At 45.3% G+C, this 25,649-nt stretch overlaps 2 protein-coding genes across 3 annotated transcripts; both read right to left on the bottom strand.

Annotated features, from left to right (window-relative positions):
* Positions 1-26: 26 nt before the first annotated feature.
* tarbp1 (TAR (HIV-1) RNA binding protein 1) lies at positions 27-12,278 on the bottom strand. The gene is made up of 29 exons (XM_079362061.1): positions 11,079-12,278; positions 10,801-10,898; positions 10,608-10,677; positions 10,287-10,441; positions 10,164-10,216; positions 9,992-10,089; positions 9,770-9,905; positions 9,581-9,677; positions 9,017-9,106; positions 8,760-8,901; positions 8,288-8,554; positions 7,805-7,902; positions 7,565-7,723; positions 7,250-7,479; positions 6,943-7,174; positions 6,658-6,846; positions 6,182-6,372; positions 6,031-6,102; positions 5,804-5,927; positions 4,969-5,079; positions 4,744-4,893; positions 4,571-4,657; positions 3,959-4,167; positions 3,797-3,878; positions 3,526-3,697; positions 3,270-3,455; positions 2,939-3,063; positions 2,392-2,528; positions 27-671 (listed from the first exon to the last, which is right to left on the bottom strand). Exons 1-29 carry the CDS (start codon positions 12,013-12,015, stop codon positions 554-556), a joined length of 4,815 nt encoding a protein of 1,604 aa, XP_079218187.1. The 5' UTR covers positions 12,016-12,278; the 3' UTR covers positions 27-553.
* A 259-nt stretch (positions 12,279-12,537) lies between these two features.
* Positions 12,538-24,526, bottom strand: LOC306835496 (FERM domain-containing protein 6). Of its 2 annotated transcripts, XM_079362078.1 has the most exons (14): positions 24,372-24,526; positions 20,803-20,971; positions 20,634-20,724; positions 18,060-18,139; positions 17,773-17,849; positions 17,382-17,577; positions 17,102-17,257; positions 16,387-16,452; positions 15,839-15,907; positions 15,556-15,730; positions 14,928-15,212; positions 14,627-14,758; positions 13,978-14,048; positions 12,538-13,884 (listed from the first exon to the last, which is right to left on the bottom strand). In XM_079362078.1, the coding sequence occupies exons 2-14, from the start codon at positions 20,878-20,880 to the stop codon at positions 13,600-13,602; spliced, it is 1,761 nt and encodes a 586-aa protein (XP_079218204.1). In that variant the 5' UTR covers positions 20,881-20,971; positions 24,372-24,526; the 3' UTR covers positions 12,538-13,599. The 2 variants fall into 2 exon arrangements, with proteins under 2 accessions (XP_079218204.1, XP_079218205.1); XM_079362079.1 differs by lacking the exon at positions 13,978-14,048 and having other exon boundaries at positions 13,711-13,884.
* Positions 24,527-25,649: the final 1,123 nt, after the last annotated feature.

Raw genomic sequence — 25,649 nt, 5'->3', positions numbered from 1 at the left:
CAAACCAAAACAAACGAGAAAAAAAGTTTGTCAGAGCGATTATTTATTCAAACATTTAAAAAGTTTACAGTATAAAACCAAACGCTGCAACAAAATGAAACCTTAAGAAAAGAAGATGATGCCTTTTGACAGCCTTATATATACAGTATGTAGACACTGAATGGTATTCTCGTGGGTGTGGAGATTAGATGCCGGTCCTGCTGCTCTGAGGCATAAACTAATTGCTCACATAAACAAGACACTTTCCCTCCTCAAAGGGGAATGTTGCCGTTCATGCAGCTGCCCCACTGATACAAAGAGAGCCTCCATTAATATCCCTGCATGCCCGCTGGAATATTTAAACCGAGCCGATCACTATTCATGACTCTCATTAAAGCGCATGAGAAGTGTCCTCTTGAGGCCTGCTGACCACATGTGTGGAGCTTCTTCATGTCCAAGTTCACATCCTCGCGCCGGAGACAGGAAGTGGAGTCCGTCAGGCTGAGCTGCCCGCGTCTCCTTCAGTTGCTGGAGTCGAAGTGGAGGTGAGGATGTTGCCGTGTATACTCCCAGATCAGCAGCGCGCGGCGCTCACGTGCACGTTGAGCGAGCGGATGATGCCTTGTTGAGGGATCTCCACGCACACGTCCAACATCTGGAGCAGGTTGGCGGGAATTCCTTCTCTTTCGTTACTTCGAGGAAGAAGGAGAGAGAGAGAGAGAGAGAGAGAGAGAGAGAGAGAGAGAGAGAGAGAGAGAGAGAGAGAGAGAGAGAAAACAATGCTAAGTAAGAGATTTGGAATATAGACAGTATCATGTTTTAAAGCCTCACTTCTCTCTAAATTTGAATATTGTCTTGAGATCTAATGTCGAAGGAAATCAGGTTTCACCTCCAAGTTTTATTCCCGGTAACTTTTAAGAAAACAGAAAAAAACAGGAGTGAAGATGCAGAGAGGTTTGTGGTAAATTGGTGAAGTCATTTACACAAACAATAACTCAGATTTGCTCTAAATGTTTGGAAATCAAAGTCCTCCGCAGCATTAACATTCATTTTTAATGAAGCTATTCTGTTATATGAAGTCAAGAAGCCGGAGCATGAGCAGCCAAGTTCTCGCTCCTCGGCGTGAGAAAGGAGCGTCTTCACACACAGACGTCTCCGGAGCTCAGACCAAAGTGTAATCAACACAGCATACATGCAGACGGGCGATGCACAGCGCTCGTACAGAGGTAATGAGCTCGGCGTGATGATGAGCGACACTTCTCTCGAGTGCCTCCGAGGGAGATAATGGCGACCTGATGACAGATTGAAGCTGGGCGTGCTGCGCTGAGGAGAGCGCAGCTGTGAAGTTTACAGCTCGGTTTGCATCAGACTGAGTTAGAACTGCAGCGAGTGGTCGACAGTAAGAAAGTTAAAGAGCCTTCATCAGGACAAGGAATAAACGTCTTAAAATCTTCTTCACCGAGACGTTTTGTTGCTTCATGTTGGCATTAATGAAAGTGAAGGAAAAAATAAATGTTTCCAAAAGATTTTAAAAGTTTCAGAAAATTCATGAGAAATGTTTTCGAAGGATTTTTTTTTTTAAATCACTAAAAGTTTCTATACATTTCCATCAAACATTTACAACAATATTTATTAATAAAAAAAAAATTTCTAAAAAAAATTAGAAAGTTCCCAAAAATGTCGACCAACCAAGAAAAGAAAATCCTGAAAACTCTCCAAAATGACTGAACATTTCCCATGAATATTCCCGAAAATCCAATTCAACTTTCCATTTAAGATTCCCTCAAAGTTTGTGAATGTTCCATCTGGAGACTTGATATTCACCTGCACAGAATGAAAGTCTATCTTGAAACTGACCCCAGCTGTTTGCTGCTGACCCCGTCAATGCTGCATCGTCCAATGAGAAGTGAGAGCCGTGAGCGTTTGGGGCTCAGAGGCTTTGGGTACATTTTCAGGTGAAAAGTGTGTGTGTGGTTTTTTTTCTATTCTTGGATGTATGATGATATTGACACTGACTCATGTTCACCAGCACAACTCGTTGGAAACAATCAGAAGCTCAGGACACGAGCTGGGTCCTGTTGACCTGACCTGATGGAAGCAGCAGGGAACAAAAGCAAACAAACACCACACTAACGGATGATGAAAATGTTCCCGTTGCTTTCATCACGCTGCTTGTATTGCGTTTTCTAATTGATTTCCTGTGCTCTCGTCCTCCATCGGGAGAACCAATTATAGCCCAGCATGCTCAGGCATGTTCACTCCATGGAGAGGAGACGTGCAGGCCCCGCAGGGAAACAGAAAACCTGAGAGATAAGGTTAAACAGCCTCGTCAGCTCGCACCTTCTTCTATTTGAGAGCCACAAGGGCGCGGGGAGGCGGAGACCTGCGTGCATTCATCTAAATCTGTCCTACCCCAGGAGCAGCAGCGTCTTCTCGGGGAACTGGTAGTCCTGCAGGCTCTGGCTGTTGGCAGTCTGCTCCACTCCGACGATGCAGTAACCTTCACTCTTCTTCATCTGCAGGAAGTCGCCGAGCTCTGCAGGCTTCACCTGGTGGACAGAAACCGTTCAGAACCTCTCCGTTTCACACAGTGAAGGGGACATAAAACGTGTGGACAGTCAGTCTGCTAAACATGTCTTTACTTGTTTCTGCTTCATTTGCTGGACAAAGAGAGGGAGCTCTGATGAAGATAAAGCCACACAAGCGTTTTGCAACTTCATAAGATTGACGACTGAAGTTGCCAGTTTGACCCTGTTCCAGCAGTTCACCAGTCAAAGTGTCCTTGAGCAAGACACTGAACTCTGAATAGATCCCTGAGGCTTTAACCTCAGTGTGTGAAAAGACTCATTAAAGTACCATTCACACATCTTTCATTCGCTTCACTGAGAAAGTGACCTCAAAGACAAAGTGATCAGCATCACAGCTGGAGTTAAAGGTGAGATGGCGTCTGTCACTTTACCTCTAAGAGAGGAAGCCAAAGCTCGGACGAGACGCTCAGGGACTGAAAGTGTTTGTCGCTGACGTGGCGGAGGCTGTCCAGAACCAGAGCGCTCGCACCAAAGATCTCACAGGTCCTGCACAGACCTGGAAAAACAAACCATGCTGTCAAACTGTGATCGTCATAGTTTTAATACCACGTGAAGAAACGCTGACTCATGATTGTGTATTACACATAAAGCAGCTGAACTCAGCGCAGATTCTAAAAGGAGTCTTTACATGTCCTGCCCGCTTGTTTCTGTTAATACCTGGAAGATGTGCAAAGCGATGTAAGTGTTTGTAATAATTCTCACCTCCTAAATTGGTGGGCTTGTCGATGAGCGAGGCGACCACCAGCAGGGCACCGTGCAGTTTGCCCAGACGAGCGGCCCTCTGCTGGGGAACCAGCTGAAGTTCAGGCTCCTGCTCCTGGATCCCCAACCTCCAGGGCGTGATCTTTTTCTGCACCTCGGCCCAGCGGTCCTCCTTATTTTGCTCACCTGATCACACAGGTGTAGATTAAGTTATGTTAACTTGAAGGAGCGTAACTTGAAGGAGGCGCTGCTCTACCTTTGTCTTGCTGGATCCAGTCTCCAGGCTGCAGCCGGCTCAGGTCAGGAGAAGGATTTCTCAAACTTAAAGATAAAGTGTCAGAGAATCCTGGCTGCTCCTCAAACTTCCAGGGAGGAATCCACTCATCGTCGGCCACCTCGGACAGACTGGGGAAAGTATGGAATATGGTCTGTTGAAGGCAAAACGAGAATTTCATTACACGGTGGGATTAGGGGAAAAAAAAAAAAATAAGCAGGCTCCATTCAGGTAGCAAAAACTGACTGCACACCTCGACGCTGTGATCCCTGATGGGATGAAAGGCACCGAAGAAGAAGTGCTCCTGAATCCGCAACCAGTTCTTGTTGGCATTTCTGAAACGCATGAGAGCAAACGCATCAGAACGCGTCCAGCTGCTGGAGGTCTGTGGTCAGAGTGACTTCCAGCTTCTCACCCGGTGTTCTGCATGGCCTCAGCCTGCTTCAAACAGGCCTCGATCACAGTGGACAGACCTCCCAGACCACAGTCCCCTTCCTCTGCCTGGACTTCCTCAGCCAGGCTCCACACCCTCTTCAGGGCCAGTAAGGCGTACAGACGCACGCTGAAGTTGTGGTTGAAACACCACTGCAGGATGATGTCGAGCGCCTTAAGCAGCTGTGCAGCCTAAAAAAAAATAAAAAAAACACACAGGGACGAGAATCTGACGTGAGCGTCGTTATCACCTGACATCACAAAGATCCAAATACATTTCATTTTTCTGTCTCCCTTCTTTTAACTCTTTGTGGCATCTATTCTTTTATATCTGTATAAATAAAGAGGCACACTGTAAAAATATTCATTTCAAATGTACTGCGAGTCTTATTTACATTTCATTCTGTTCGTTGCATCTTTCTGGACATTCACAATTTTTTTTTTTACTTTAAACATCAAGAATAACAAGTCACAGTTTGTCAATGTGTTAAAGCTAAATGCACATATTTAGAAAAAGGACAGGGATCTTGTAGAGACTGAGAAGCGACAGCAGAAGAGAGGTGAGTGACTGGAGACAACTCTTCAAAGGCCGTACCTTCTGCGTGAGAAGAGGAAGAATGACACTGAAGTGTACCAGCACTGACAGGAAGGTGCACACGCTCGTCTTTGTCTTTTCATGATCCTGTGCAGAAGAGACACGATGAATAATTGAGCCGCTTCACTCACACGCTGCAGGATGGTTCTGGTGTCCGGAGAGTGAGAGCTCACCATGCTGAAGCAGTCCCAGAAGCTTTCCACGAGTCCAGGATGTTTGACCAGGATCAGGATCATCATCCACTCCATCAGGTATTTGACTGAGGCCTGGTTGCTGCAGAATCCAGCTTCAAACACGCGTTTTACTGTGGAGGTAATAAACTCCTGCACACACACAGTTCATGTTAACAGAGAGTCTTTTTGCCTGTGAGGCTGTAAATGTGACTGGAATAATTGTACCTCTTTGAGTTTGGGCAGCAACAGCAGCAGTGTTTGCCACACTCTGTTTTTGACACGATGTTGCAGGGAGTTGCTATAGTAACGCACTTTTGACTTTGATATGTCATTATCCTGGAGCGATGGAGGGGGAGAGATAATGGAAAATGGTGTTAAGTGTTGTTCAATTACCTGTAACTGATGCTCTGCTTATTATCTTGATTAAAAAAAGAACACCGAGTACAAATCAGACGAGCCCGTCAAAATAAAACCAGCAAAAACTCATGTGACTGTTGTTGATGGTATTATGAGTGAGGCTACATGAAGCTGCAGTAAACCCGTTAGCCTATAGCAGTGCATTGAGCTGACTGTACATACAAACAGGAAGCAGCAACATCTGTCAGGTTTTTTAAATTACGAGAGAGTAGGAAGAGTACGAATTTTATTTTTGATCATGTCGAAGGAGCTGCTTCATTTTGTCTGACCGTCGCCATGGAGACGATTTGTGGACACGTCCTCAAAGAGAGACTTCGCGGGTGGCCAATCCTTCTTGATCAGTGCGGTCAGTGATACAAAAATAAGGTCAAAATCAGACCAGATACCGGTCCTGGATCGGATCCCTAGTTTTAGTGATTTTTTAAAAATCTTTTTTATTCAAACCAATTAAGAGAGACCAATAAATTTTTTTTTTTAATTGAATTGACTAAAAGCTTCTAAAGTTGTAAATAACTTTTCATAGTGACAAATATCCCATTCATCCTTTTCATGTTGGTCCCTGCCGTGAGTAAAAGCATTTTATTTTTCAGTTGTAACATGACCACACATGGAAGAGTTCAAAGGAGGGGGCTGCATCATTTACCTTTTTCAACAGATCCAGAACGACTTCCTCCATGAGCCTCTGATGCTGCGGCACATTCACGGGATCCAGGCGGACGAGGAACGCCAGAGCGCACGTCCGGGGAAACTGCTCGTCCCTGTTATCGCTGAAAAATATGAGCCAGGTTGAACTGTGACAACATGCAGAGAGCGAGAGAGCCCCCTAGTGGCCGTGTTTAAAACCACAGTCCTACAGGAGCTGCGGCTCACCTGAAGACGGCGACATTGGCTGAACACTCCTCCCCCAGTTGCTCCACATACGTCTGGACATCCTGAATGAGCCTTCAAAATAAAACACTGAAAGTGAGTGAAGGCCTGAGAAACGGCAGAGCTAACCTGGGACATGTCATTTGGGAGGTACCGTTGATCCCTCCTGAACACCGGGCCGTAGACGCAGGCTTCAGTGAGGATGTTGATGTGGTTGAAGACACTTGAAAACACGGCGTGATGGCAGCCTGGGCCGGCGGGCAGCCACGTCTGACAGCAGTGTTGGAGCAGCACGCCGAACACGCCGCTCTTTGACTGAGACAGCTCCATCAGCTCGCTGGAAATCTGAAAACATTCAAACAACTCCACATGACCTTCAGGGCCTTTAAGTTACATTTTAAAAAGGGCAAGATTGGAAAAAAGCGCTCTAACAAAGGACAACACAGGACCTGGAAACACTATTCATGCTCATTTTTGGCGACTGCATATTCATTTCTTTTCAATATTTCGATGTCCAGGAACAAGAAGCACACCATAGCAACCCTTCACTGGCTCCCAATATGCTGCAGAATCGATCGTGCTCGGTCGATAAAACTGATTTCTGAAGCCAGCGTGTTTAATTTCAATCACCTGTTTCAATGTGGCCGTGAGTGTCGGAGCCTGGCTGTCCGTCGTCTGGAGGAGTTGTCGGTGGAAGGCCATGGAGACGAAGCCCTTCAGGGCCAGCCAGAAGTCGTGGGCGTTGGTGCTCAGCCCCTGAACCAGCTCCCAACTCAGAGTCACGGCCTGCACACAGAGAGCCTCCTCGTGGAGCAGCAGCTGAAAATCAACACATCCACAAAGCAGACGCGCTCCATCACACATGGCTGCTCGACTCAAAACTCCCAAACGTCATTCAGATGGACTGAAGCTCACTTGGGGCAGAAGTGTCTCCATGAAGGTGAGCACAGGCAGCACCAGGTCGCTGGGCAGCAGAGACAGGGCCTCCATACTGCAGCTCAGAGCGTCAGCAGGTCGGAACGTTTCTGCCGACTCTGGTAACCCAACAGCCTTTATCAGGAAGCTCAGACAAACCCACTGGTCCCGCAGAAAGCTGGCAGCGACGCGTCCCCAGTCCTGAAGCAAAGGAGCCTGCACGCCCACCTCACTAAAAGAAAGACACTTCATCATCACAGCGGCGCGTGAACTTTAATCCTCACTAGTCTTTCAGCCTCTCACTGACCTCGAGCCGTCTTCTGTCCGCGGTTTTTGCAGCCGTTCGTTAAAGTTTCCGAGCAAAGACGGACTTTGAGGAGAAGGTGAGGTTTGGACATAGAAATATGCATTAAGTGATTTCACGGCAGAAAGGGTCTCTGGTTGCATATCAATCACTTCCTGCTCCAAAAGGTTGCAGACTGTAGCCAGAGTTGCCATGGCGATCGCTTTAGCCACCTGGTTTGCTACAGAGTTCATCTGGCAAAAGAAAAAACAATCAGTGGTTAAAAATCAATCAACAAACTCAATCAGGAATGATCTTCTTTAGTACCTCTCTCCTCACCTCCTGGCTGGGATCCTTCACGACCTTCAAGCTGTACTGGATGAGCTTAGGGAAATAGGTCTGCTGAAGTTTGTTTTGGACGTGTTGTGCAGAACTGTGCATGACCCAGAGCGTCCTCAGGACACAGAGGTACAGCTCCGCTCGCTCCACATCGAACAGCTGCGAGACACACAGAACCACTTTACAGCCCACCCGTCAGCTCCCACAGGAGCAGCTCTGCTCATCCCAGTGACTGTTTACCTCCTGAAGCTCCCCGAACAGACGCCTCGAGATAAACTCCAGGATCGGATCCATCAGTTTAGAAACGAGCTTCTCCAAGGACTCCATCACATCGTCTGCTGTGAGAAGCAGAGAGAAGAGACGGGAAGTTAAATCACGACTGGACAACTTCTCCTAGGGTGAGTGAGCCTTTTTTTTTCCCTAATGGAGGCTCCCCCTGCTGGCCATTAGACAGAATACACATGTAAGGCAAGACTGCATTAGCTTTATTTCTGAAGGCTTTTCCCACTTCTGTTTGAAGCTAACCTCATAAGCAGATATCAGAGACTATGAGAGCACAAATATACTTAAATACTTTAAGGTACTACTCCTCACTTTGTAACTCACAAGTACCATTTAATGAATTGGTTTTAAGGTATCATATATAGGAGGAGTGAAGCTTTCCTTCTATACCTACTCTAAATGCAGAAGCTGTTCCCCTGACTCAGTGTTTTCATTACAAACCTTTCTCCCCTCCAACACGCTGACAGCTCCGTTTGCCTCCCAGCTGGAGCAGTCGGAGCACGAGCTGCAGGCTCTTGTCACTCTTGCGTACAGGCAGGTAGATATTGGTGCTGACTCTGCTCAGAGTGTCGAGCAGAGGAGACAGCAGCGCCTCCAGAGTGTTACCGATCTCCGGCCCGAGACGACTCCTCTCCACGTCCACACACAGCAGAACGGCCCGGGCCAACTTCTCAGCCTCTTTAGGCTCGGGTAACTTCTCAGTGTGACCTGAAGAGCAGAGAAAAACAACTTTAATTAACAGAGTCTACCTTAATTATCAAGTATACAGATGGCATTAAAACAGTGATACAATAGGGACGCGTTCTGATGGAGGAACACGAGGGACTGTATTTAATTAAGTTTGTACTTTTTGTGACTCAACACAACAACAATGAGAACACTCCTGGAAGACGTCGATGTGCATTAGGCTCACCTGTGCTCGCTGGGACTCGGAGGTAGTTGTGCACATGTTTCATAACGTGGCTTCTCACAGTTTCTTTCTCAGCATCAGCACCGTCTCCATCCATCGCCCGGGGCTTAAAGCTGTCCTCGTTGTCCAAAAGCCAGACGCACGTCTGCAGCCATGTCACAAGTACGGAGAGTAGCAGTCAGAGAGCAACACGACTTTCCTTCAGTGTCATTCTTATGCGTTAGTGTTGAGATTTCTTTTTTTATTATAACACACTGTACCTGAGTCCAAATCGGCGTCCCTCTACACAGCGACTCGTCCGCACGAAAATCCATCAGGAAACTGAAGAGGTCATCAAAGGTCACCGCACTCTGAAACGATGTATTTCAATGATACAGGTCAGCTCCTGAAAGTCTGTGTTTCAGAATAATCAATGTTACCACTGATCCTATCTCCCAAATCATCCCCAAGCATCCTGTTTATTTGTCTCACTGTTTCCTTTCAATGCTCTTTAATGATGTCGTGTATGTGCACGAGTTCGGCTGCTCTTTGTCTTCCTCACATTTTCCGACCTAAAAAGATTTTTTGAAGATTTAATTTGGGGGATTTTTGTGGCTTTATTTGGGAGACAGGAAAGTGGACAGAGTCGAAAATCAGAGAGAGAGAGAGAGAGAGAGAGAGAGAGCGAGAGAGGGAGAGAGGGAGAGAGCGAGAGCGAGAGAGAGATTCGTGCATGTAATGTTCTTTGGTTTGAAAAGTCTGTTGGACAGAAATGATTCAGTGAAAATGAATTTCCCCATGTGGACAATAAAGTCTGAAGTTGTGACGCAAAGTGTGCGTCTTACCACGTCTGTGAGGCAGAGGGCGCTCTTCAGCAGGAAGCACTGAGCTGCGCCTCTCAGCAGGACTTGATGGGTGATCATGGTGCAGCGGAGCACCTCCCTGTCAGACACCACAGACTAAATGAGCTTCAACATGCACAACAACCAGGCAGGACACAGTCGCTCTGAGTGTAGACCTGCTGAGGAGTGTACCTGAGAGCACTGAGACCCTCGGCCCCCAGCAGAGGACTCGGGGGGAGTTTGGAAAGAGCCCGGGCGAGGAAGAGGAGGGGTACAGCACACCAGTGTTTAGAGCTCAGCTGCTGAATCATCTTCAGCAGAACACGACCTAGGAACAATCACAGCTCGGTCAGTCAGACGGCATGGTGTTAAGATAAGAGGAGTGAGTTAGGAATCTGTAAAGGTGTATTCTACCTCTGTGCTCTGAAGGTAGACTGCTGAAGAACGCTTTCATGAAGACTTCAAGTTTGGTCCCGAGCTCAGGACAATCTCCCACACGCTGCCCAGCTGACCTGCATGTGAACACAAGGACGGTTGAGACAGAACATTTGCATTTTTCTTCCTGGTCATGACTGCGAAGTCTCACCTGTGGAAGAGCGACGATTCAGACAGAACGTCCATGAAAGGGCCAACGATGAACTGGAGGAGCAGCAGGAGAGAGTCAACGTTTATGAACCTCACACTGAACTCATGGTGTCCGAGCCCTTACCTGAGAGAAGGCCGAGGCAAAGGCGGGCTGCTGCAGCACCTGCAGCTCCAGCAGATGACACACCCCCTCCCTCATTAAGGATTTGTTCTCACTGTGGAACATCCGCTGGTACACACACAGCAGCCAGGAGGGGTGGAAGAGGTCTTCACCTGAAGCTGCGACACGAACACAGAGCGGACAAACACGGCATGATACCAGAGTGGATCATAAATAGATGATGTTCAGAGTTACTGCCAAGTCTTTAGTGACAGAGCAAACAAAACTCTCTCTGAGTTCAGCTTTTTCCAAAGTCAAAGGGATGAAACTAACAGCCCACGTTACCTTGACTTCCATCCACGGTGGTTTGGATCAGCGTGTCTATTCTGTTCAGAACTGGCCGGACGACGTGAACCTGCAGGGTGTACAGAGGCAGGAAACAGAAACAGACCTGGGTAAGGGCCATGTCTTCCAATCACTGAGAGGGAAGCCCTCATTTACATTTTCACCAGACGAACACTCATGTAGGATTTTCGACCTGGTTTTCCTCCAGTGTCTCCATCACCAGCGCATAATCCTCCCAGAACTCTTTGAGCACCTTGCTCCTCTTAGAGGCCCATCGGAACAAGATCTCGTCTGCAACAAATCCAAGAAAATGTAAAAAAATAAAATAAAATGGGAAAGTAAACTAAGTTTCTTAGTGCAGAGTATTTGCATGCAAGATAAAACAAAAATATTATAATGTGCAAAAATATGTACATTTAAAAAAAAGAGGTGGTGGGTATGAAATACAAAGTGGACTACAGGACACTTTACCTTCCCCTGGTTGAGGGACAGGACAGTCGACCCCGTCCTGCTCTGACAAGGATACACACATTTTCAGCAGGTACAGCGCCCTCTTGCGGGACACACTGTCTCTGTGCGTGAGTCCATCCTGAACCATCCGCCAGAAGTGAAGGGACAGGCGAGGATCGGGGTCACGAGGGGAGGATGAGGAGGAGGATGAGGAGGAGGATGAGGAGGTAAGGAGGCTGTGAGGTTTCAGCAGGTGATCAGACAGAGCTGTCAGACAAAGCAGGGCTCTCTCTGTAACCACAGGTGAGCGGTGGGCGGGGTGCCAGCTGCACAGCTCATCCAGGATCAACGTGAGGAGTCTCGCTTGCATCTCACCACTGCTGCAGCTCACGGTGGTGAGGACAAGCCTGACTGTGATTTTGGACACCATTTCATCAGGGAGTGTTTTGATGCAGGATAGAGCAGATGTCAGGATGGTGAGGGACAGGTGTCCATCGGCTGATATAGAAGGTATCAGAGCAGACATCACTTCGCTTGCAACCTCCACACTGAGCCGTCCAGGAGCGGGGGACTCCTCCGCAGACAGCTGCAGTGAAGGGAGGACAGACACAGCTACCTTCCCCGGGACTGCCTCGTCACACAGCGGCACACAAACGCTCACAAGCCGGCAGACTGCAGCGGTCCTCTCCCTGCACCGCACGCCTTCCCCGGCCTCGACTGAGAGGAGAGGCAGACATCGTGTCCAGACCACCGACTCGATTTTCTCTTTTATAGATGTTTTATTCGCAGCTGATAAACGAGTCGTGTTCAGAAGAGGTCCGAGTCCCTCAATGAAAGCTGTCAGCGCCTCGACCTGCTCCGTCCCCGGACACGAGTCTCCGGACCAGGAGAGAGAGTCCAACAAAAGGCTGCAGTCCGGAGAGCTGCCCAGCACGGCTTTAATTAAAAGGGAATTCATTTTTGGAGGACTGTTAATTTACAAGGAGGAACACGCACGCTACTGTTAAACAGCCACCCCGGCTTTTCTAAATAGCTGCCATGAGACACGTTTTCTCCAAGCGGAATGTAAACTTCCGCAAACGTCATCTCAAACTCTCGCGAGACGTTAAAGTTCAGCCTGATTTTCTTCACTCCTGAACCGTTTGATAGATGCATACACTGTTTGTATTTGATTGTTTTTACCAATTTATGTTTGTGGTTATTTATATTTTAATAACATAAAACAAAAAAAAGTAATTCATAAAGTACTAGACTTTACTACATAAAGTACTGGTCAACTCAACCACACTTAAGTTAATTGGCGATTCTAAAACGTACCCGTTAGTGTGGCTGGTTGTCTGTCAGCAACCTAAAACGGAAAAAGGCATATATAGAAATGGATGGAAAATTTTATCTGACAAATCTCCACGAAAGTGTGTGAACGACACTATTAAACCAATCAGACCGGTGCAAAAAAAACAAAACAAAAGAACGATAAATGTTTCTAATCAATTGCAAGGATTTATTTTCACATATAAAAAAACATTGCTGCAGTCAAAAAGAAATTGTTCAGTGCTCTCATATATAAAATTGGTTTAGAGTGAAAGTTATTCTGTGTTTGAAAGGCAAAGGGATTTTACCCACGTGTGTTAATATCGGAGTTCTTTTGAATACCAATTATCATTTACAAAACCGAGAAAATGAGTCTGAAGAAAGACAGAAAGGCTCTTTGTTTGGGGGAGGGGGGGGGGGTTACATAACTCTAAAGTTCTGCAGCTTCATTATAAACTCTCTGGTTACAGAAATAGTGCTTTACAAATAATACTTCTCTGTTTTAATTACGACAGCAGGAGGCAAGTATAGAACGGGAGAGCTGTGGGCTGAATGCATTACCAGCTGTAAAGAGGTTCAATTTTCCACATCGGCAGCTCCATTGCTGTGGCAGACTAATATGAAAAGCATGACAGAGCAGACCATACAACAATAAAGACCATTATAAAACCTGATTATAAAAATTAAAAGGACAAGGCAATACAGGAGTACAAACATTAGCACTGTGGCTTATAGAGAATCCCCCGCATCTAACAAGGAAATTGCTTTGTTTACATTAGCAAAACAGGCTAAGGGCGAGGAAATGAAGTCCCACGACCGCATGGCCTCCGAAACTGCCAGCATATTAAAAATGTCTTATTCCTAAATGTTATGCCCTCAGTACATCTCACATAGACTCTTTAAAAAAATGAACGTGTGAACTTTACAAAACGAGTTGATTAGAAATGTAGGAGTGGTTTAAATGTAAAAACAAACAAAAAAAAGTATATACAGGATGTACAACATAAATAAATACGCTCTTTTGTTGTTGTTCTGTGGTTTAAATGCAGCTGATTGAGATAAAGTCAGACTTTTCTGAGAGGGAGCAGAGGTGCCTTCTTATAAAATAATGTCTCTCTGCAGTTTGGAGCACACACATCCCTCGCTGTCATCTTCACCTCATTGTTGGCAACCTGAGTGTTAGGTTACAATGGGAGGAAAAGGAGGAGCACAGGTGTGTTTGTGGACGTGCTCAGAGTATGAATTCCTGGAACTGCTCGTCACCCAACGTGTCCAGAGACAGGCAGTTTGTCGACCTGCGGCCGTAGAAGGAAGGTTTGCCTTGGCAGTGTGAGAGCGGGCACTGACAGTGATCAACGGGGGTCTTTGTGTTTGTAGAGGCATCCGGAAGGCCAAAGGTGTAGCTGTGGGAGGAATCGGGTGGCAGTGTCATCCCAAGGGGCGGCAGACTTGGGAAAAGGCGCACGTCATCCAAACTGTGGCTGTGCCGATCCGCGCAAACTTGAGCCCTCGGTATCTGGATGGAGAACAGAGACAGGAGGAGAGTAGAAGGTAAGAAGATAAAACAGAGAAATCCAAATGAGGCCAAGAAAGAAGGAGGGTCACTAACCTGCTCTAACAACTCCTGGTTACGTAAATTTACAAGATCTTCATCGCTCTCTGGGGGGCACGTTTTGTTTTCTGTAGAACCAATAAGATGACAAGATACTAAAGTTTAACAATACTTTTTCTTTCATATACTGTTCTCAGTGATGTCCGTTTTCACACATGCACTCTGGAAAATATCTAGATAAGTTCAGGTCTCCTGAAGTAAGACGTGACTTAAAAAAGGCGACGTGGAAGAAGTGGACGAAGCAACAAGTCTATAGTGAGAATATTTACCTTAATGTCAATGCTACGTGTAATTCGTCAAAATGACATTTTCAGCTACAGAGCGGCGAGCACGCTGACAAACATGATGCAGCCGTTTAAATACGAGCACGGAGATCTTAGTGGTTGCATGCATACAGTCTGTGCACCGTGCAGCAGTCACAAGACATAAACGTCATCCCCCCCTCTCAATGACCTGAGGTCAACTCTCCAGAGAATATCCTGCTGCGTTCTCACATCAGCTGACTCTGACCTGCTGCAGAAACAACACTAAGGGGTCCTGCAGGAGAAACTCCAGGCGATGTCAGAGGGAAAAATGTTTGCGTGCACACATAGAGCGCTGAGTTTTCTGCGAGCCCTCTTTGTCAGCAGGGTCAAGTGATTAATACCTGGTGAGCAAGTCTCTGAGGAAAGTCCGGAACAATCCACCGACACTCCTTCGAGAAGATCAGCCAACTGGAACATCTCATGAGGGTCGTCCACGAGGACCTCCTTTGGGCTGTCGACATGAATCTCAATCTCTTCAAAAATAAAATAAAAGAATTCTTTGTCAAATGTGTGGAAACATCATTCTTATTTTCTGAAGCTATATAATCACATTAGCGCCCGATCAGCCAAGATGAAGCATTAGTGAAGTATGCAGAAGGGATGGGTTTGATATCTTGTCTTTCAGTGTAATAAGCCTCTCACCTTCCTCCTGCCAGCCCTCGTCTTCCATTCGACCCTTACTGCCTGCGTCGAAGCCGGAGGTGCAGGAGCTGCCACGGCTGGTTGCCGAGCTGAAACACTTGTCCACTCGCCGATGACCTTCCTCCTCCATGGAGGTCATCTCGGCGGAGAGGCTGTGTTGTCGAGCGTCGGCTTCGATGCCGGAGCTGCTGGTGGAGCGTCGGGATAGGCCGGGGCTGCTCTCGCTGCCCGGGGGGTCGAGGTCCAGGTCATCACTGATATACGACTCTCTGTATCGTTTTTTCTCTAAAATTAAAAAAACAGATACTTTATTTCAAATATGTTGCCTGCATGAAATTCAAATTGGACATATTTTAACAACACTCATCAATTACAACATTTTAGATATTTTGTCTTTTTCAATCAAATATTGGGTTTCATTGTTTTGCAAATCCTCCCAACATGTTTTTATTTACACAAGTGTTTATATATTTCGACATCAGGCTTCTATATTTAGACCTTTGACAAACGTATTCATTCAAGTAATTGTATCTCTATCTTCTCTTAAATGATCTATTTTAACCGTTTGACTTGAGTTGTTATCAGACTATCACAGGTAGCCATCTGTATTCACACGGCCCTCTCCTACCTTCACTCTCCTCCAGCTGCCGGAGGTGTTTGAGCGAGGGCTGGAGGCTGAGGTAGATGCGGTGGCTGCTGCTCAGGTGCAGGAGGAGGTGGCGAGAGCGGAACGACGAGCCAGTATAATAAACCAGCTTCCTGGCTGAAGGCAAACCATCTGGCTGGATCTCAAATTTCTTCCCCTGAAGGAGGACGACATATTGCAAATACTGAAGTGTACATAGCTAATGCCCGTTAAATAATTACAGCCTTTCCACCTCGTCTGAAGGGAGAATAGAAAAGGTGCATACCAGGAAGGTGAGACGTCCCACATTTGACCAGGGGAAGTCGTACAGCAGCTGTCTTATGTTGTCCACCTCCTGTTGTATTAGGAACACACAAACTGATCAGAGACATCGCTCAAACGTTCTTCAACTATTGTGTTCAAAAAAAAAAAAAAAAAGACAGCCTTCATGACGTGTAAGCTACTTGCTTTTATCCTCCAATTAGTGATCAATAATCAGTGGTCTCGTCTGTTAGCAGGAGCCATCTGGACTTGGCAAAGAGGCCAAGAGCTTCTCGAGATATCTCACGGTCTGCTGGCTCTTTAATCAGCCAGGCCCGGAGTCCTAATCCCCCCAGATGGCCCCTGATGGACAGATCAAACAACTGACAGGCTCCTATCTACTCATGCACCGCTGGTGGCAATCCCCCACATTCCTCTCACGTCCAGTCAGAGGTTTTATAGCAGGGCAGATACAAAGACTGAACCTTTGAGCAACTGCAGATTCACTCCCCAGCACGCATCTGTTGACGTATATACGCTGTAGATCCACGACACGCTCACACATGCACGCACCTGATAAACCTGCATTCCTCTCAGGGTCAGTCCGAGCAGAGCCGTTCCTCTCTCTTCCTTTTTGTCCTGGACAAATGAATGATGAGATGTCAGACAGGCATCTGAGGCGTTCAGATAAGACAGCTTTACCACAGCTGAGCCCAGAAACACGGCACATTCAAAAAACCAGGGAGCATTACGCAACGGACTGGGCCAGCTCTCAAAACATCACTCAGTGGGTGAGTGATTCTGAAATGGGGAGGACAATAAATTGGGAAAGATTCAGGGTTACATAATTGCCCTGTACAGCACATCTCAACCGAAGCCAGACTGGATGGATTTGTGTATGCCAGCCATCATTTCACCCGACTATTCACACAGGAAGGGCTGCAGCCAAGCTTCATTTTCATTGGACATTCAGCTGTTGACGATTTCAGGATTAATCGATAAGTTGTTGAGGTTTAAAGTTCAAAAAGTTTAGAAATGAAAGGCTCATTACAAATGCATGGTTTGTCTTCAGACTGATTTTTCTGCACCAACCAACAGTCTAAAAACAAAGACTCACAATTTACAAAAACACACGAAGTGGGGAAAACAATCGGTTATCAAAACAGTTCAAACCTCTGCAACCTCTGATTGATTGTTGCAGCTCTACATACATGCTGTAAGGAACAATCTGCACAGGGTGTGTGTAAAGAAAACGTTGACATAGCAGCTCCTAAACTGGCTTTTATACCTTCTGCAGTCTGTAAAATGTGACGGGTACGTCCTCCAGTCTGCAGGACTCCCTGATGAAGAGCAGCGTGGCATCACGAGTCGACATGCCCCAGAGCTCCTGATGCACCTTGGGCCCGTGGCAGAGCAGATAGTTTACTCCACGCTTTGCTATAATCTAGAGCAGGAACACGGGACAGAAACGTTTGAGGCAAATAAGCTCCAAATACAGAATTATAAAAGGTCTATATGAAGACCATTCAAAGTGGTTTTAAATTCTGTTAGCACACAGTTGCACCTACCCAGGGGGGAAAGTACTCCTTGGGTTCAAAGTAAGGGCTATTCTCCGTCTCCTCCCTGGGCGGCCGGTGGTCACCGAGGTCAGCCTGCAGGGCGTAAGCTGCCAGCTGGAAGTACACCTCCTCCTGCTGACGACATTCAGAGCGCAGCACCCGCTCTCGCAGGTCAGAGTAGTAGAGATGCCGTGCCTTTCGTTCACTAATAACACCCCAAAGAAAGAGGGGTGGGGGTGGGGGGTGGGGGTGGGGGTGGGGGGTGGGGGGTGGGGGGTGAAGGGAGGGAGACAAAAGATGTCAAAGAGGAGGACAAAGATGGACTTCAAGAAAAACAAAAAAGCAGCTAGCACGACTAAGCTCTCGTTAGGAGGGAGTGAGAAACCGTGGACGGACATACCACAGCAGTCGACCGTTCTCTATGTAGTACTGCACTTTGAGGCAGAGCACCAGCGGCAACAGTCTCCTCTGTGATCCCTGTTTGTAGAGAGGGAGACAGGTTAGAGAAGGCCTGAGCGTGTCGCCATCTTATTGTCATGCTAAATGTAAAGTCGGGGCATGTAGGCCACTGAACTGTGGATCCTAATTAAGTCACATGTACAAGAACTCGTGAGGGGTCACAGCAAGCGAAACACTCCAAGAACATCAAACACAAAGTGCTTCAGTTCTCATAACAGGCTGCTTTACCTTTCCCGTGTCCTGCCTGCACTCCTTAGGAAAGTACTTGCTCAGTTTCTCCTCCATGTCCAGGAATATGTGCTCATTGTCTGCGGGGGAGAAACACAATCAGGAGACAAGCAGACAGTTAGCCAGCAAACAAAACCCAAGGTGTACCCAAGCGTGAAATCTGCCCAACAATGGGATTCATTAGGGTAAAAGAAATAAGCCCTTGTTCTATCATTTGTGAATGAGGCTACCAGGAAGCTAACGACAACAGTGCTAATGTTTATGTATCCGTTCTGTCATTTAAGTTGTTGCATAGCAGCACAGGAGCCTGCTCGAGAAGCCTTTGAACAGGAACGAGTCAGACAAGAAAAAGACGGGGCTCTCTGGTGGAAGGAGAAGAAGATCTATCTATCTATCTAAATTGCAAGTTCTTCAAATAAGCTTTAATCTCAACCAAGTGCAATAATCGCAATAATAATCATGCCTTTTTTATAGCCTTTTTTGTATATTTTTTTCTGCTTCTTCCATGCATATTTTTTGTATATTTTTTTCCAACAGAAGAGTGTTCTATTATTTATTATCTTATTCTTTATATTGTTACTTTTTGTTACCTGCTACATTTTTATTTTATTGTATATGCTGCTGGAACCTAAATTTCCTTGAGGGAGTCATCCCAAAAGGATCAATAAAGTTCAGTCTAAGAACTAAGTTTTTAAAAAACTGTTTCTTCAGCACGTTTCAGGATCTTGCCTTCTTCAGGTTCAGGATTCCTCCTGTCTTTTTCTAAGAAGGGTTTAGTTTATTTGAATCTGAGACAGTGTGCAAACCAGAACCAGATTTAGCAAACTAGCTCATTTCCATGTGTTGTAGCTGGGCAGATGATGGCCAGAGTCAAACACAAGTGAACCAGTCACGCACAGTCTATGTGTGTTAAACATAGAGAAGCCTTATATGTTAATATTAAAGCGTTTGGTGGGCAGCTTTGGAGAAACCAGCAGGACTAAGGTAGACCTGAATGGTTCTGGTTTTCAGTTATAGTCCACGTCCAAGGAGTCCGACATGGACAACAGATCCAATCCCAGCTTCCCCCTGCTGTCATCTATTCAGCCTCAGACGTCTTTCTTCACCACGTGCCAAACCTTACACATCCACACACTGACGGCTGAGACCGCCGTGTGCCCACCTGCTGTCGACGAAGCAGCGGGAGCAACCTGGGTTTAAATGTCTCGTCTGAGTCACTCTCAGACTTTCTTATCTCGGCTCTCAACCGCAAAAGGAAAGTCACGGTCGCAGGTCGTCCTGTGATGCAAATCGTTTGTCGTACCATTCTCGGCCTGGTCCAATGAGTCACCATGTGGGCATTTTCTCTATTTGATCCACCTTATCTCTTTTGTCTCACCAATTTATTTCACAACTCCTTTCTTTCAAACATCCATCCCCTCCTTTCAGCCTTTTTTTTTTAAATTTCCAGCTCTGACTCACACCTCCTCCTTCCCCTCTCATCCTTCACCGAGGCGGTTGAGTAAGAGTTTAGGAAGGCGCCGTGTGTCATGAGCAGCTCCCTCTTCGCCCACCCTCCTCTTCCCACCATCAATCCATCCCTCCCCTCAATGAAGTGGAGGAATGCAAAGAGTGCATTCCAGGCTTAATGAAGTTAATATTGCAGGAATCCGGGCCCTAAGTGATCGCTGAACCAACACCACAAAAACAAAAGGCTGCTTGTTGGAGCGGTGAGCCACACAAGATTAATTCAACGTATTTGCACCGAGGAAAAGGAGCAGGGATGCATGGAAATAAAAGTTCAGAACTTTGCTCCCGGGCTTACATCCTTCAATTATGCAGACTGGGTCGGAGGAATGAAATTGTTTGTGTTTTGATGAAGTCGCCAACTGGCAGAGAACTTTTTCCACGGCGTTACATGAACAGGCACTTTCAAAAGGAGCGGCAACGCAAAGCTCCTTGAATCCAAACATCATGTTTACAATCCAAGACTAAGTCTAAATCGAAGAAGAGTTCATTATTTATTATTATTTATCGGATAAACCCCGTGAGATGTCATTCGATAAAGACAAAAATAAAAAACGAAACAGAAGACTTTAAAATAACAAAAGAGACAAAAACAATTCAACACCACAAACATCCCAAAGAGGAATTCATTTGGAAAAACAACCACAATGATGCCTTGAACAAAAACCTTATATTCAATAATCACCTGAACATACTGCTGTGTGCTCTGGAGTGAGCAGAAGGGTATCGATCGTGATCGACTCATCGGCAATTAACGCGGCAAAAACTGATGTCAGAAGCCGATTTTAATCTGTTGCATCATACGAGTATAATAGTGGCATTTAGTTCCTCACCTACGACAGGAAGTCACCTGTCGGACAAACTCTGAGCTGTTTCTGTGAGGAAATGTTGCATTATGGGAATCTTACACCTAAAGAAGTCGTGTTATCAGTATCTGGAATCGGCTGGATGGTTAAATGTGAAATGAAGGTTTTCAGTATTGGCTCGGATTTTCACACTCGCTGCAGCTCTAGTGAGCGGTCTTTGAACGAGGGGAGGCGAGCGGTCAGCGAGGACGAGGGAACTTACCCTTCACCACTGTGAGGCCGAAGAAGTGCAGCTCTTTGACTCCAAGAAGCTGAGCCACGCGGGCGAACACGTCCTGCCCCGTCGACTTCGGCTGAAAAAGACGCAGGAGGTTTGAATCCAGCGTGCGCTCGCAAAACCGCCAAACATTGGAGCAATAAAACAGACTCACCCCGACACTGATGTCCAGCTGGTCTTTGTTTGGGAGGAGGACACAAATACTTCTCTCCTGCTTTGCTGAGGTCGACATGATGACGTCTTGTGAAAGTCTGTCTGAATCTCTTTCTCAGTCTCCGACACGTCACTCTTTGTCGCTTCCTTGCACTTCATCCATATTGTATCTAGTCAAAGAAAGAAGGAGATAAGAGAAGAGAAATCAGATCAGGCATGCTTAGGATGTACTGGAGGAACAATCCAGGACTCAAACACTCAGATATTCTCTGATTATCAAAAGATTCAGATTGATGGCGGGCGCCGTCGGTGGAACAGCAGGCAGCATGTTTTGCTGTCACGATTACTCTCCTCTAAAAACACTCGTGCACGCTTCAATGAGCTGGTCTACCTTCAAAGCATTTCCACCAAAATAACCGGGCAACACCACAAAAGCAGGGGAACAACTGGGCACTGGCGACGAGATTACCAAACTCTAATCCTGATAATAGCCCTGAACTAGAAGCAATCAACTAGATAATCCTCGAGCACGCCTTTGGTATTCCAACAGAATCTGCAGCTACACACAGTTATTCAAAGGAACTGCATGATGACAGGATTGTGCTTTACATAGCAAACTGAAAATGGGCTTGGCAAACAGGAGCGTCGTTTTGGCAGCCGAGGCTCTCCTGAGGTTTACCTTGCGACTACCCTAACCCCCCCCCCCCCCCCCCCCCCCCCCGAGTCCAACCGGTACGAGGCTCATCTGATTAGAACGTTTCTGAATCAATTCATCCAGTTAATTACTGCCGCGCCGCCGACGTTGATCCCCTTAAAGCGTGCTCTGGACAACAACCAGTTAAAGAACAGATAGAAATGCACCGGTGGAAGGATGTTCTGTTTATTGCATGGTCTTGTGTCAATCTCCTCAAAGTACAAAACAGAACACATTTGTTTCTCCCCAAAGAGAGAAAATTAAATCCAGATTGGAAATAGATCCTTAGAGCCAAACAACACGCTCTGTCTTTGTTTTCTTTTGTACACGTATGAAGGAACGGTCACATCGTGTCAGAGCTGATGGAGGAACAGGTCTTGGTAAATCCTGTGGAATAAAGATATTATATTTAAAAACATGTTGCACAAGTTGTGGGAAACATAAGAGTGAAGGTTCTTGGCTCAGAGGGGAAAATCTCATTCGTCTTACTGAATCTGATTTCTGGACGTGTTCAAACACGGCCTCGCTCACGTCTGTGTGTCAGCGCAAACACACAAAACCAGAAATGCCGGTAGCTTTTCACATCTGACTCGTTTATGACACAGGCTGATAATTATACTGTACGTTAAAACTCCGACTGCACTGCAGGGAATGGGACAAAAAGAAGGAGATTTTTGCAAACACGTGAACGACTGTTACATCTGTTTGAATCTGAGTTTGCTTCTTGAGCGTTCGATTGCTTTTGCCGATAAAGACCAAATGTGTGATTCTACTCAGAGTTTTATCACTCTCTACTCGGCTTGTTTGATGCTTTATTTTACTCAGTGTTCATGAAATTCAACACAGAGTTCAGGTCACAAAAGGGATTTCTGAAAACATCAAACTGAAATGGTAACACGTTCTTCATCTGACATCTGAAATATGAGGTTGCACAATGCAGACATATTGGAACAATTCAGAACCAACTGTGTGAAGAGATGAGATGCAAATTAGAAACAGGTTTAGGACCGCCTTGGTTTTTTTTTCTTCTTTTTCTTGCTGACTTTTTAAAGCGATGCTAAAACGTAACGGCCGTGATGAAGCAAAATTCAAGCTTTTAATAACTTTTCAAACCCGACGTCTCTTACGTTACACAACTTTTGACACCTTACGCTCCAAGCCGTTATCTCAGATGAACAACAGCATCATCATCTCCGAGGTCAAGATAAAGTCGTTGTTCCTGGTAACCAAGCATTTTCTATCAGAGCCCCTCAGCTCTGGACCTCCCTACCCGGCCACTTTAGGACGGCACAGCCTTTTATTTTGTTGTGTTGTAAGTTTTCTGTAAAGCACTTTGTTTCAAATGCTAAATAAATAAAGTAGTTATCATTAAGACTCATAACTACATGTCCAATGGGTTGTCTACGTTCTCCTCTGTATCTGGTGGTTTTTGTTAAGTTACTTTTGCACTACACAAAACGAGTTCTGCAGGAATGACATTTCAATTCCTCTGAAACTCACATAAAAAGAAACTTTTTTTAAACAGGAAATCATCCACACTGAATAACAAGGCATGCATGCATTCAATAAAATGGAAAAGCAGTATTAGCTAGCAATGAGCTTGTGTCAAAATATTCTTGAATTAACATCTGGTGTAAAAAATTTATACTGAGTAACTGAGACTGTACATGCTGATTTACAAACTGCACTATTCTTTACTTCTGTCTGAGTTCACTCGGCAACAGCAGTGTCGGCTGCAGTTTGCAGACGTCCCCTTATTGCTGACCAGGGTGAAACCTGGCATCACATGAGAGCGGCCATCTGCACGTCTTAACTCCCCCTGTCATAATCCCTACTTCTGAGTACACACTGCTGTCTGCTGGAATAAAAACAACATCCCCTCCACTGCACAAGCTCTCCTCCTCACTGCCGCCTGAAACCATCAAAGAACGAGATAACAAGAAGAGGTCTCTGCATAAACAGGGGGAATATCATTGCACTGACTCATCATCATCATCCCACATGGAAACAATAGGGTCCAACAACAAGAGCGGACCTCTTCTGAGGTTTGACTCACAGCCAAAGAAGGCACATGTAAGTCAGGGGTCAGTGATTTATTCTCCCCTGAAATCTAGAGAAAAACAAAGTCTTGAAGTGCAGATATAGCTTATCGTGTATGAATTATGATGGACACAGTCTCTTTTTCAGAGAGTCAGATGTTTCAGCTCACAAACAGCTCTTAAATTGCTTCTTCTATGTTTAATAATTCAGTCAAGGTTTTGGACCCATGATTTCTAATTAAATAAATAAGACTATACCTCAAATTACCTTCACATGCTTAGCCAACGATTTTCCCCAAAACTCTTTTTCATGATGTTTAGGATCATAACCTGCCATTAATTTAAAAAAAAAAAAAATTAAATAAAAATAAATAGACTATCTGTTTTTAATTAATACGTCTCTAATTTGAGCTTTTTAATTTGTGTCAAATATTAAAATAGTTTTATTTTGGTGAGTGGGCAAAGTCCCAAAAAACAAAAACAAAACTATCTAGAGACATTTAATTTTATTTGTATGACATCATATGCATGGGGCGCACTATTCGTCATTACACACTCTCGTCTACTTAACAGGACACGATGTTATACATTATTCCGTTTCGGTTGCATCCTGTGCCTTGAGTTTGCAAACTAATTAGAGAAATTATTCAGTATTAATGTATCTCAGAAACTAAGCAGGAGACGTAAATTGTGGAAAAAACGTACTCGTACTTTCTTCACACGGTCACGCAAAGTGCGTGTTAGTTGATGGGACGGTACCGACGTAACTTTACGCTGCAACAAGTGCATCACTTTTTCATCAGCACTTTTTTAAAAACGAGGCAGTAAATGACTTACCATAACAGAGAGCAAGGTAGTGAAGAAAAGAAGGTCTTTACAGTTCAGGTGAAGCACAAGTCCGTGTTTGCTTCAGCTAATAAAAACATTAACTTGTCTCTCTCTAACTTCTCCCACGGAGGAGCCCCAATGATTGGACCGTACCATCTGTTACACTACTAGAGGGGGATTTTACTTGTTGATAGAAATTGTCTTGCCATTTTACACCCTGTTTGAAAAACGTTTTGACTTTTAGTAGTTGTGTTCATCCTCACAGTTGCATAAAAAAAACACCATTTTGATGTAGGAATATACATGTCGAAATATTTAAATAAAGAGTTTAAAGGTATGCCCCCCCTTTTTGTTTTGTGTTGATGCACTGATCTTATGCTAATTAGAATGAGATTCGAACACAAGAAGCCTTCCTGTCAGCGATTACAGGTTTTTCCCGGAAATGTGTCAGGGATTAATTAGCATATATTCTTTATTATGATGTACGTGCAACATGCCGAGAAATGCACCTGGTAGGGGTACGGTGCCTGGTAGGGGTCATACAACTTGTTATCTGATGAAAAGAGAAACACAAACCTAAAAAAATAAAACAATTTACAGCATATTCTTAAATGTTGCAAACGCAAACTCCCAAGACAAATGCATAAACATAAATGTGCTTACAAAAGGCAAAACAAAGATATCTGATATGACCGGAGGAAGAGAAGAGGTCGACAGAGGACTGATAGTAGTCTTTGTTTACTGTAGGTGGTACAGCTGATACTCCTATCTGTGGTGATTGTGTTTGCAGAAAGGACCGTGGCTCTGGGATGGCTGCTGTCGTCTGATCGATAAGCAGACCAGATTCCCGAGGTGTACTGCAGTGAGAGACACCAGTCAGGATGTTGTCAGGAGACAGGGACTGCATGTTGTGTTTGCACTAATTGGCAATATAGATTTGACTCCATTGTAAAAGCACTTCCCCTCCTTTCTCAGAGCAAGTTACTCTCCCACATCTTTTTAAGGAGAAAGTTTTTATTTTGGGAGGTTTGGAAAAACTTCATGAGGATAAAAAGGGACCATTTCTCCATTAGTATATATTTCTGTAAGTCTGGGTTTTAATCAAGACTACGGTCAATCGGTACATATTTATTTTTTTACAGGACAACTTCTTTTAGTCCTATTTATTACTCAAAAGACTCCATCATAACCACAAGCAGTTTACCATCAGTCTGGAGCACAGTGGCATCCAAACAGGTTATGCTTAAATACACAATAATTCAGAGGGGTTAAAGTACATAAAATAAG

Source organism: Symphodus melops, assembly GCF_947650265.1.
Source record: "Symphodus melops genome assembly, chromosome: 15".
Taxonomy (NCBI): domain Eukaryota; kingdom Metazoa; phylum Chordata; class Actinopteri; order Labriformes; family Labridae; genus Symphodus; species Symphodus melops.
Note: the sequence above shows the minus strand (reverse complement) of the source record. Positions and strands in the feature narration are given on the sequence as shown.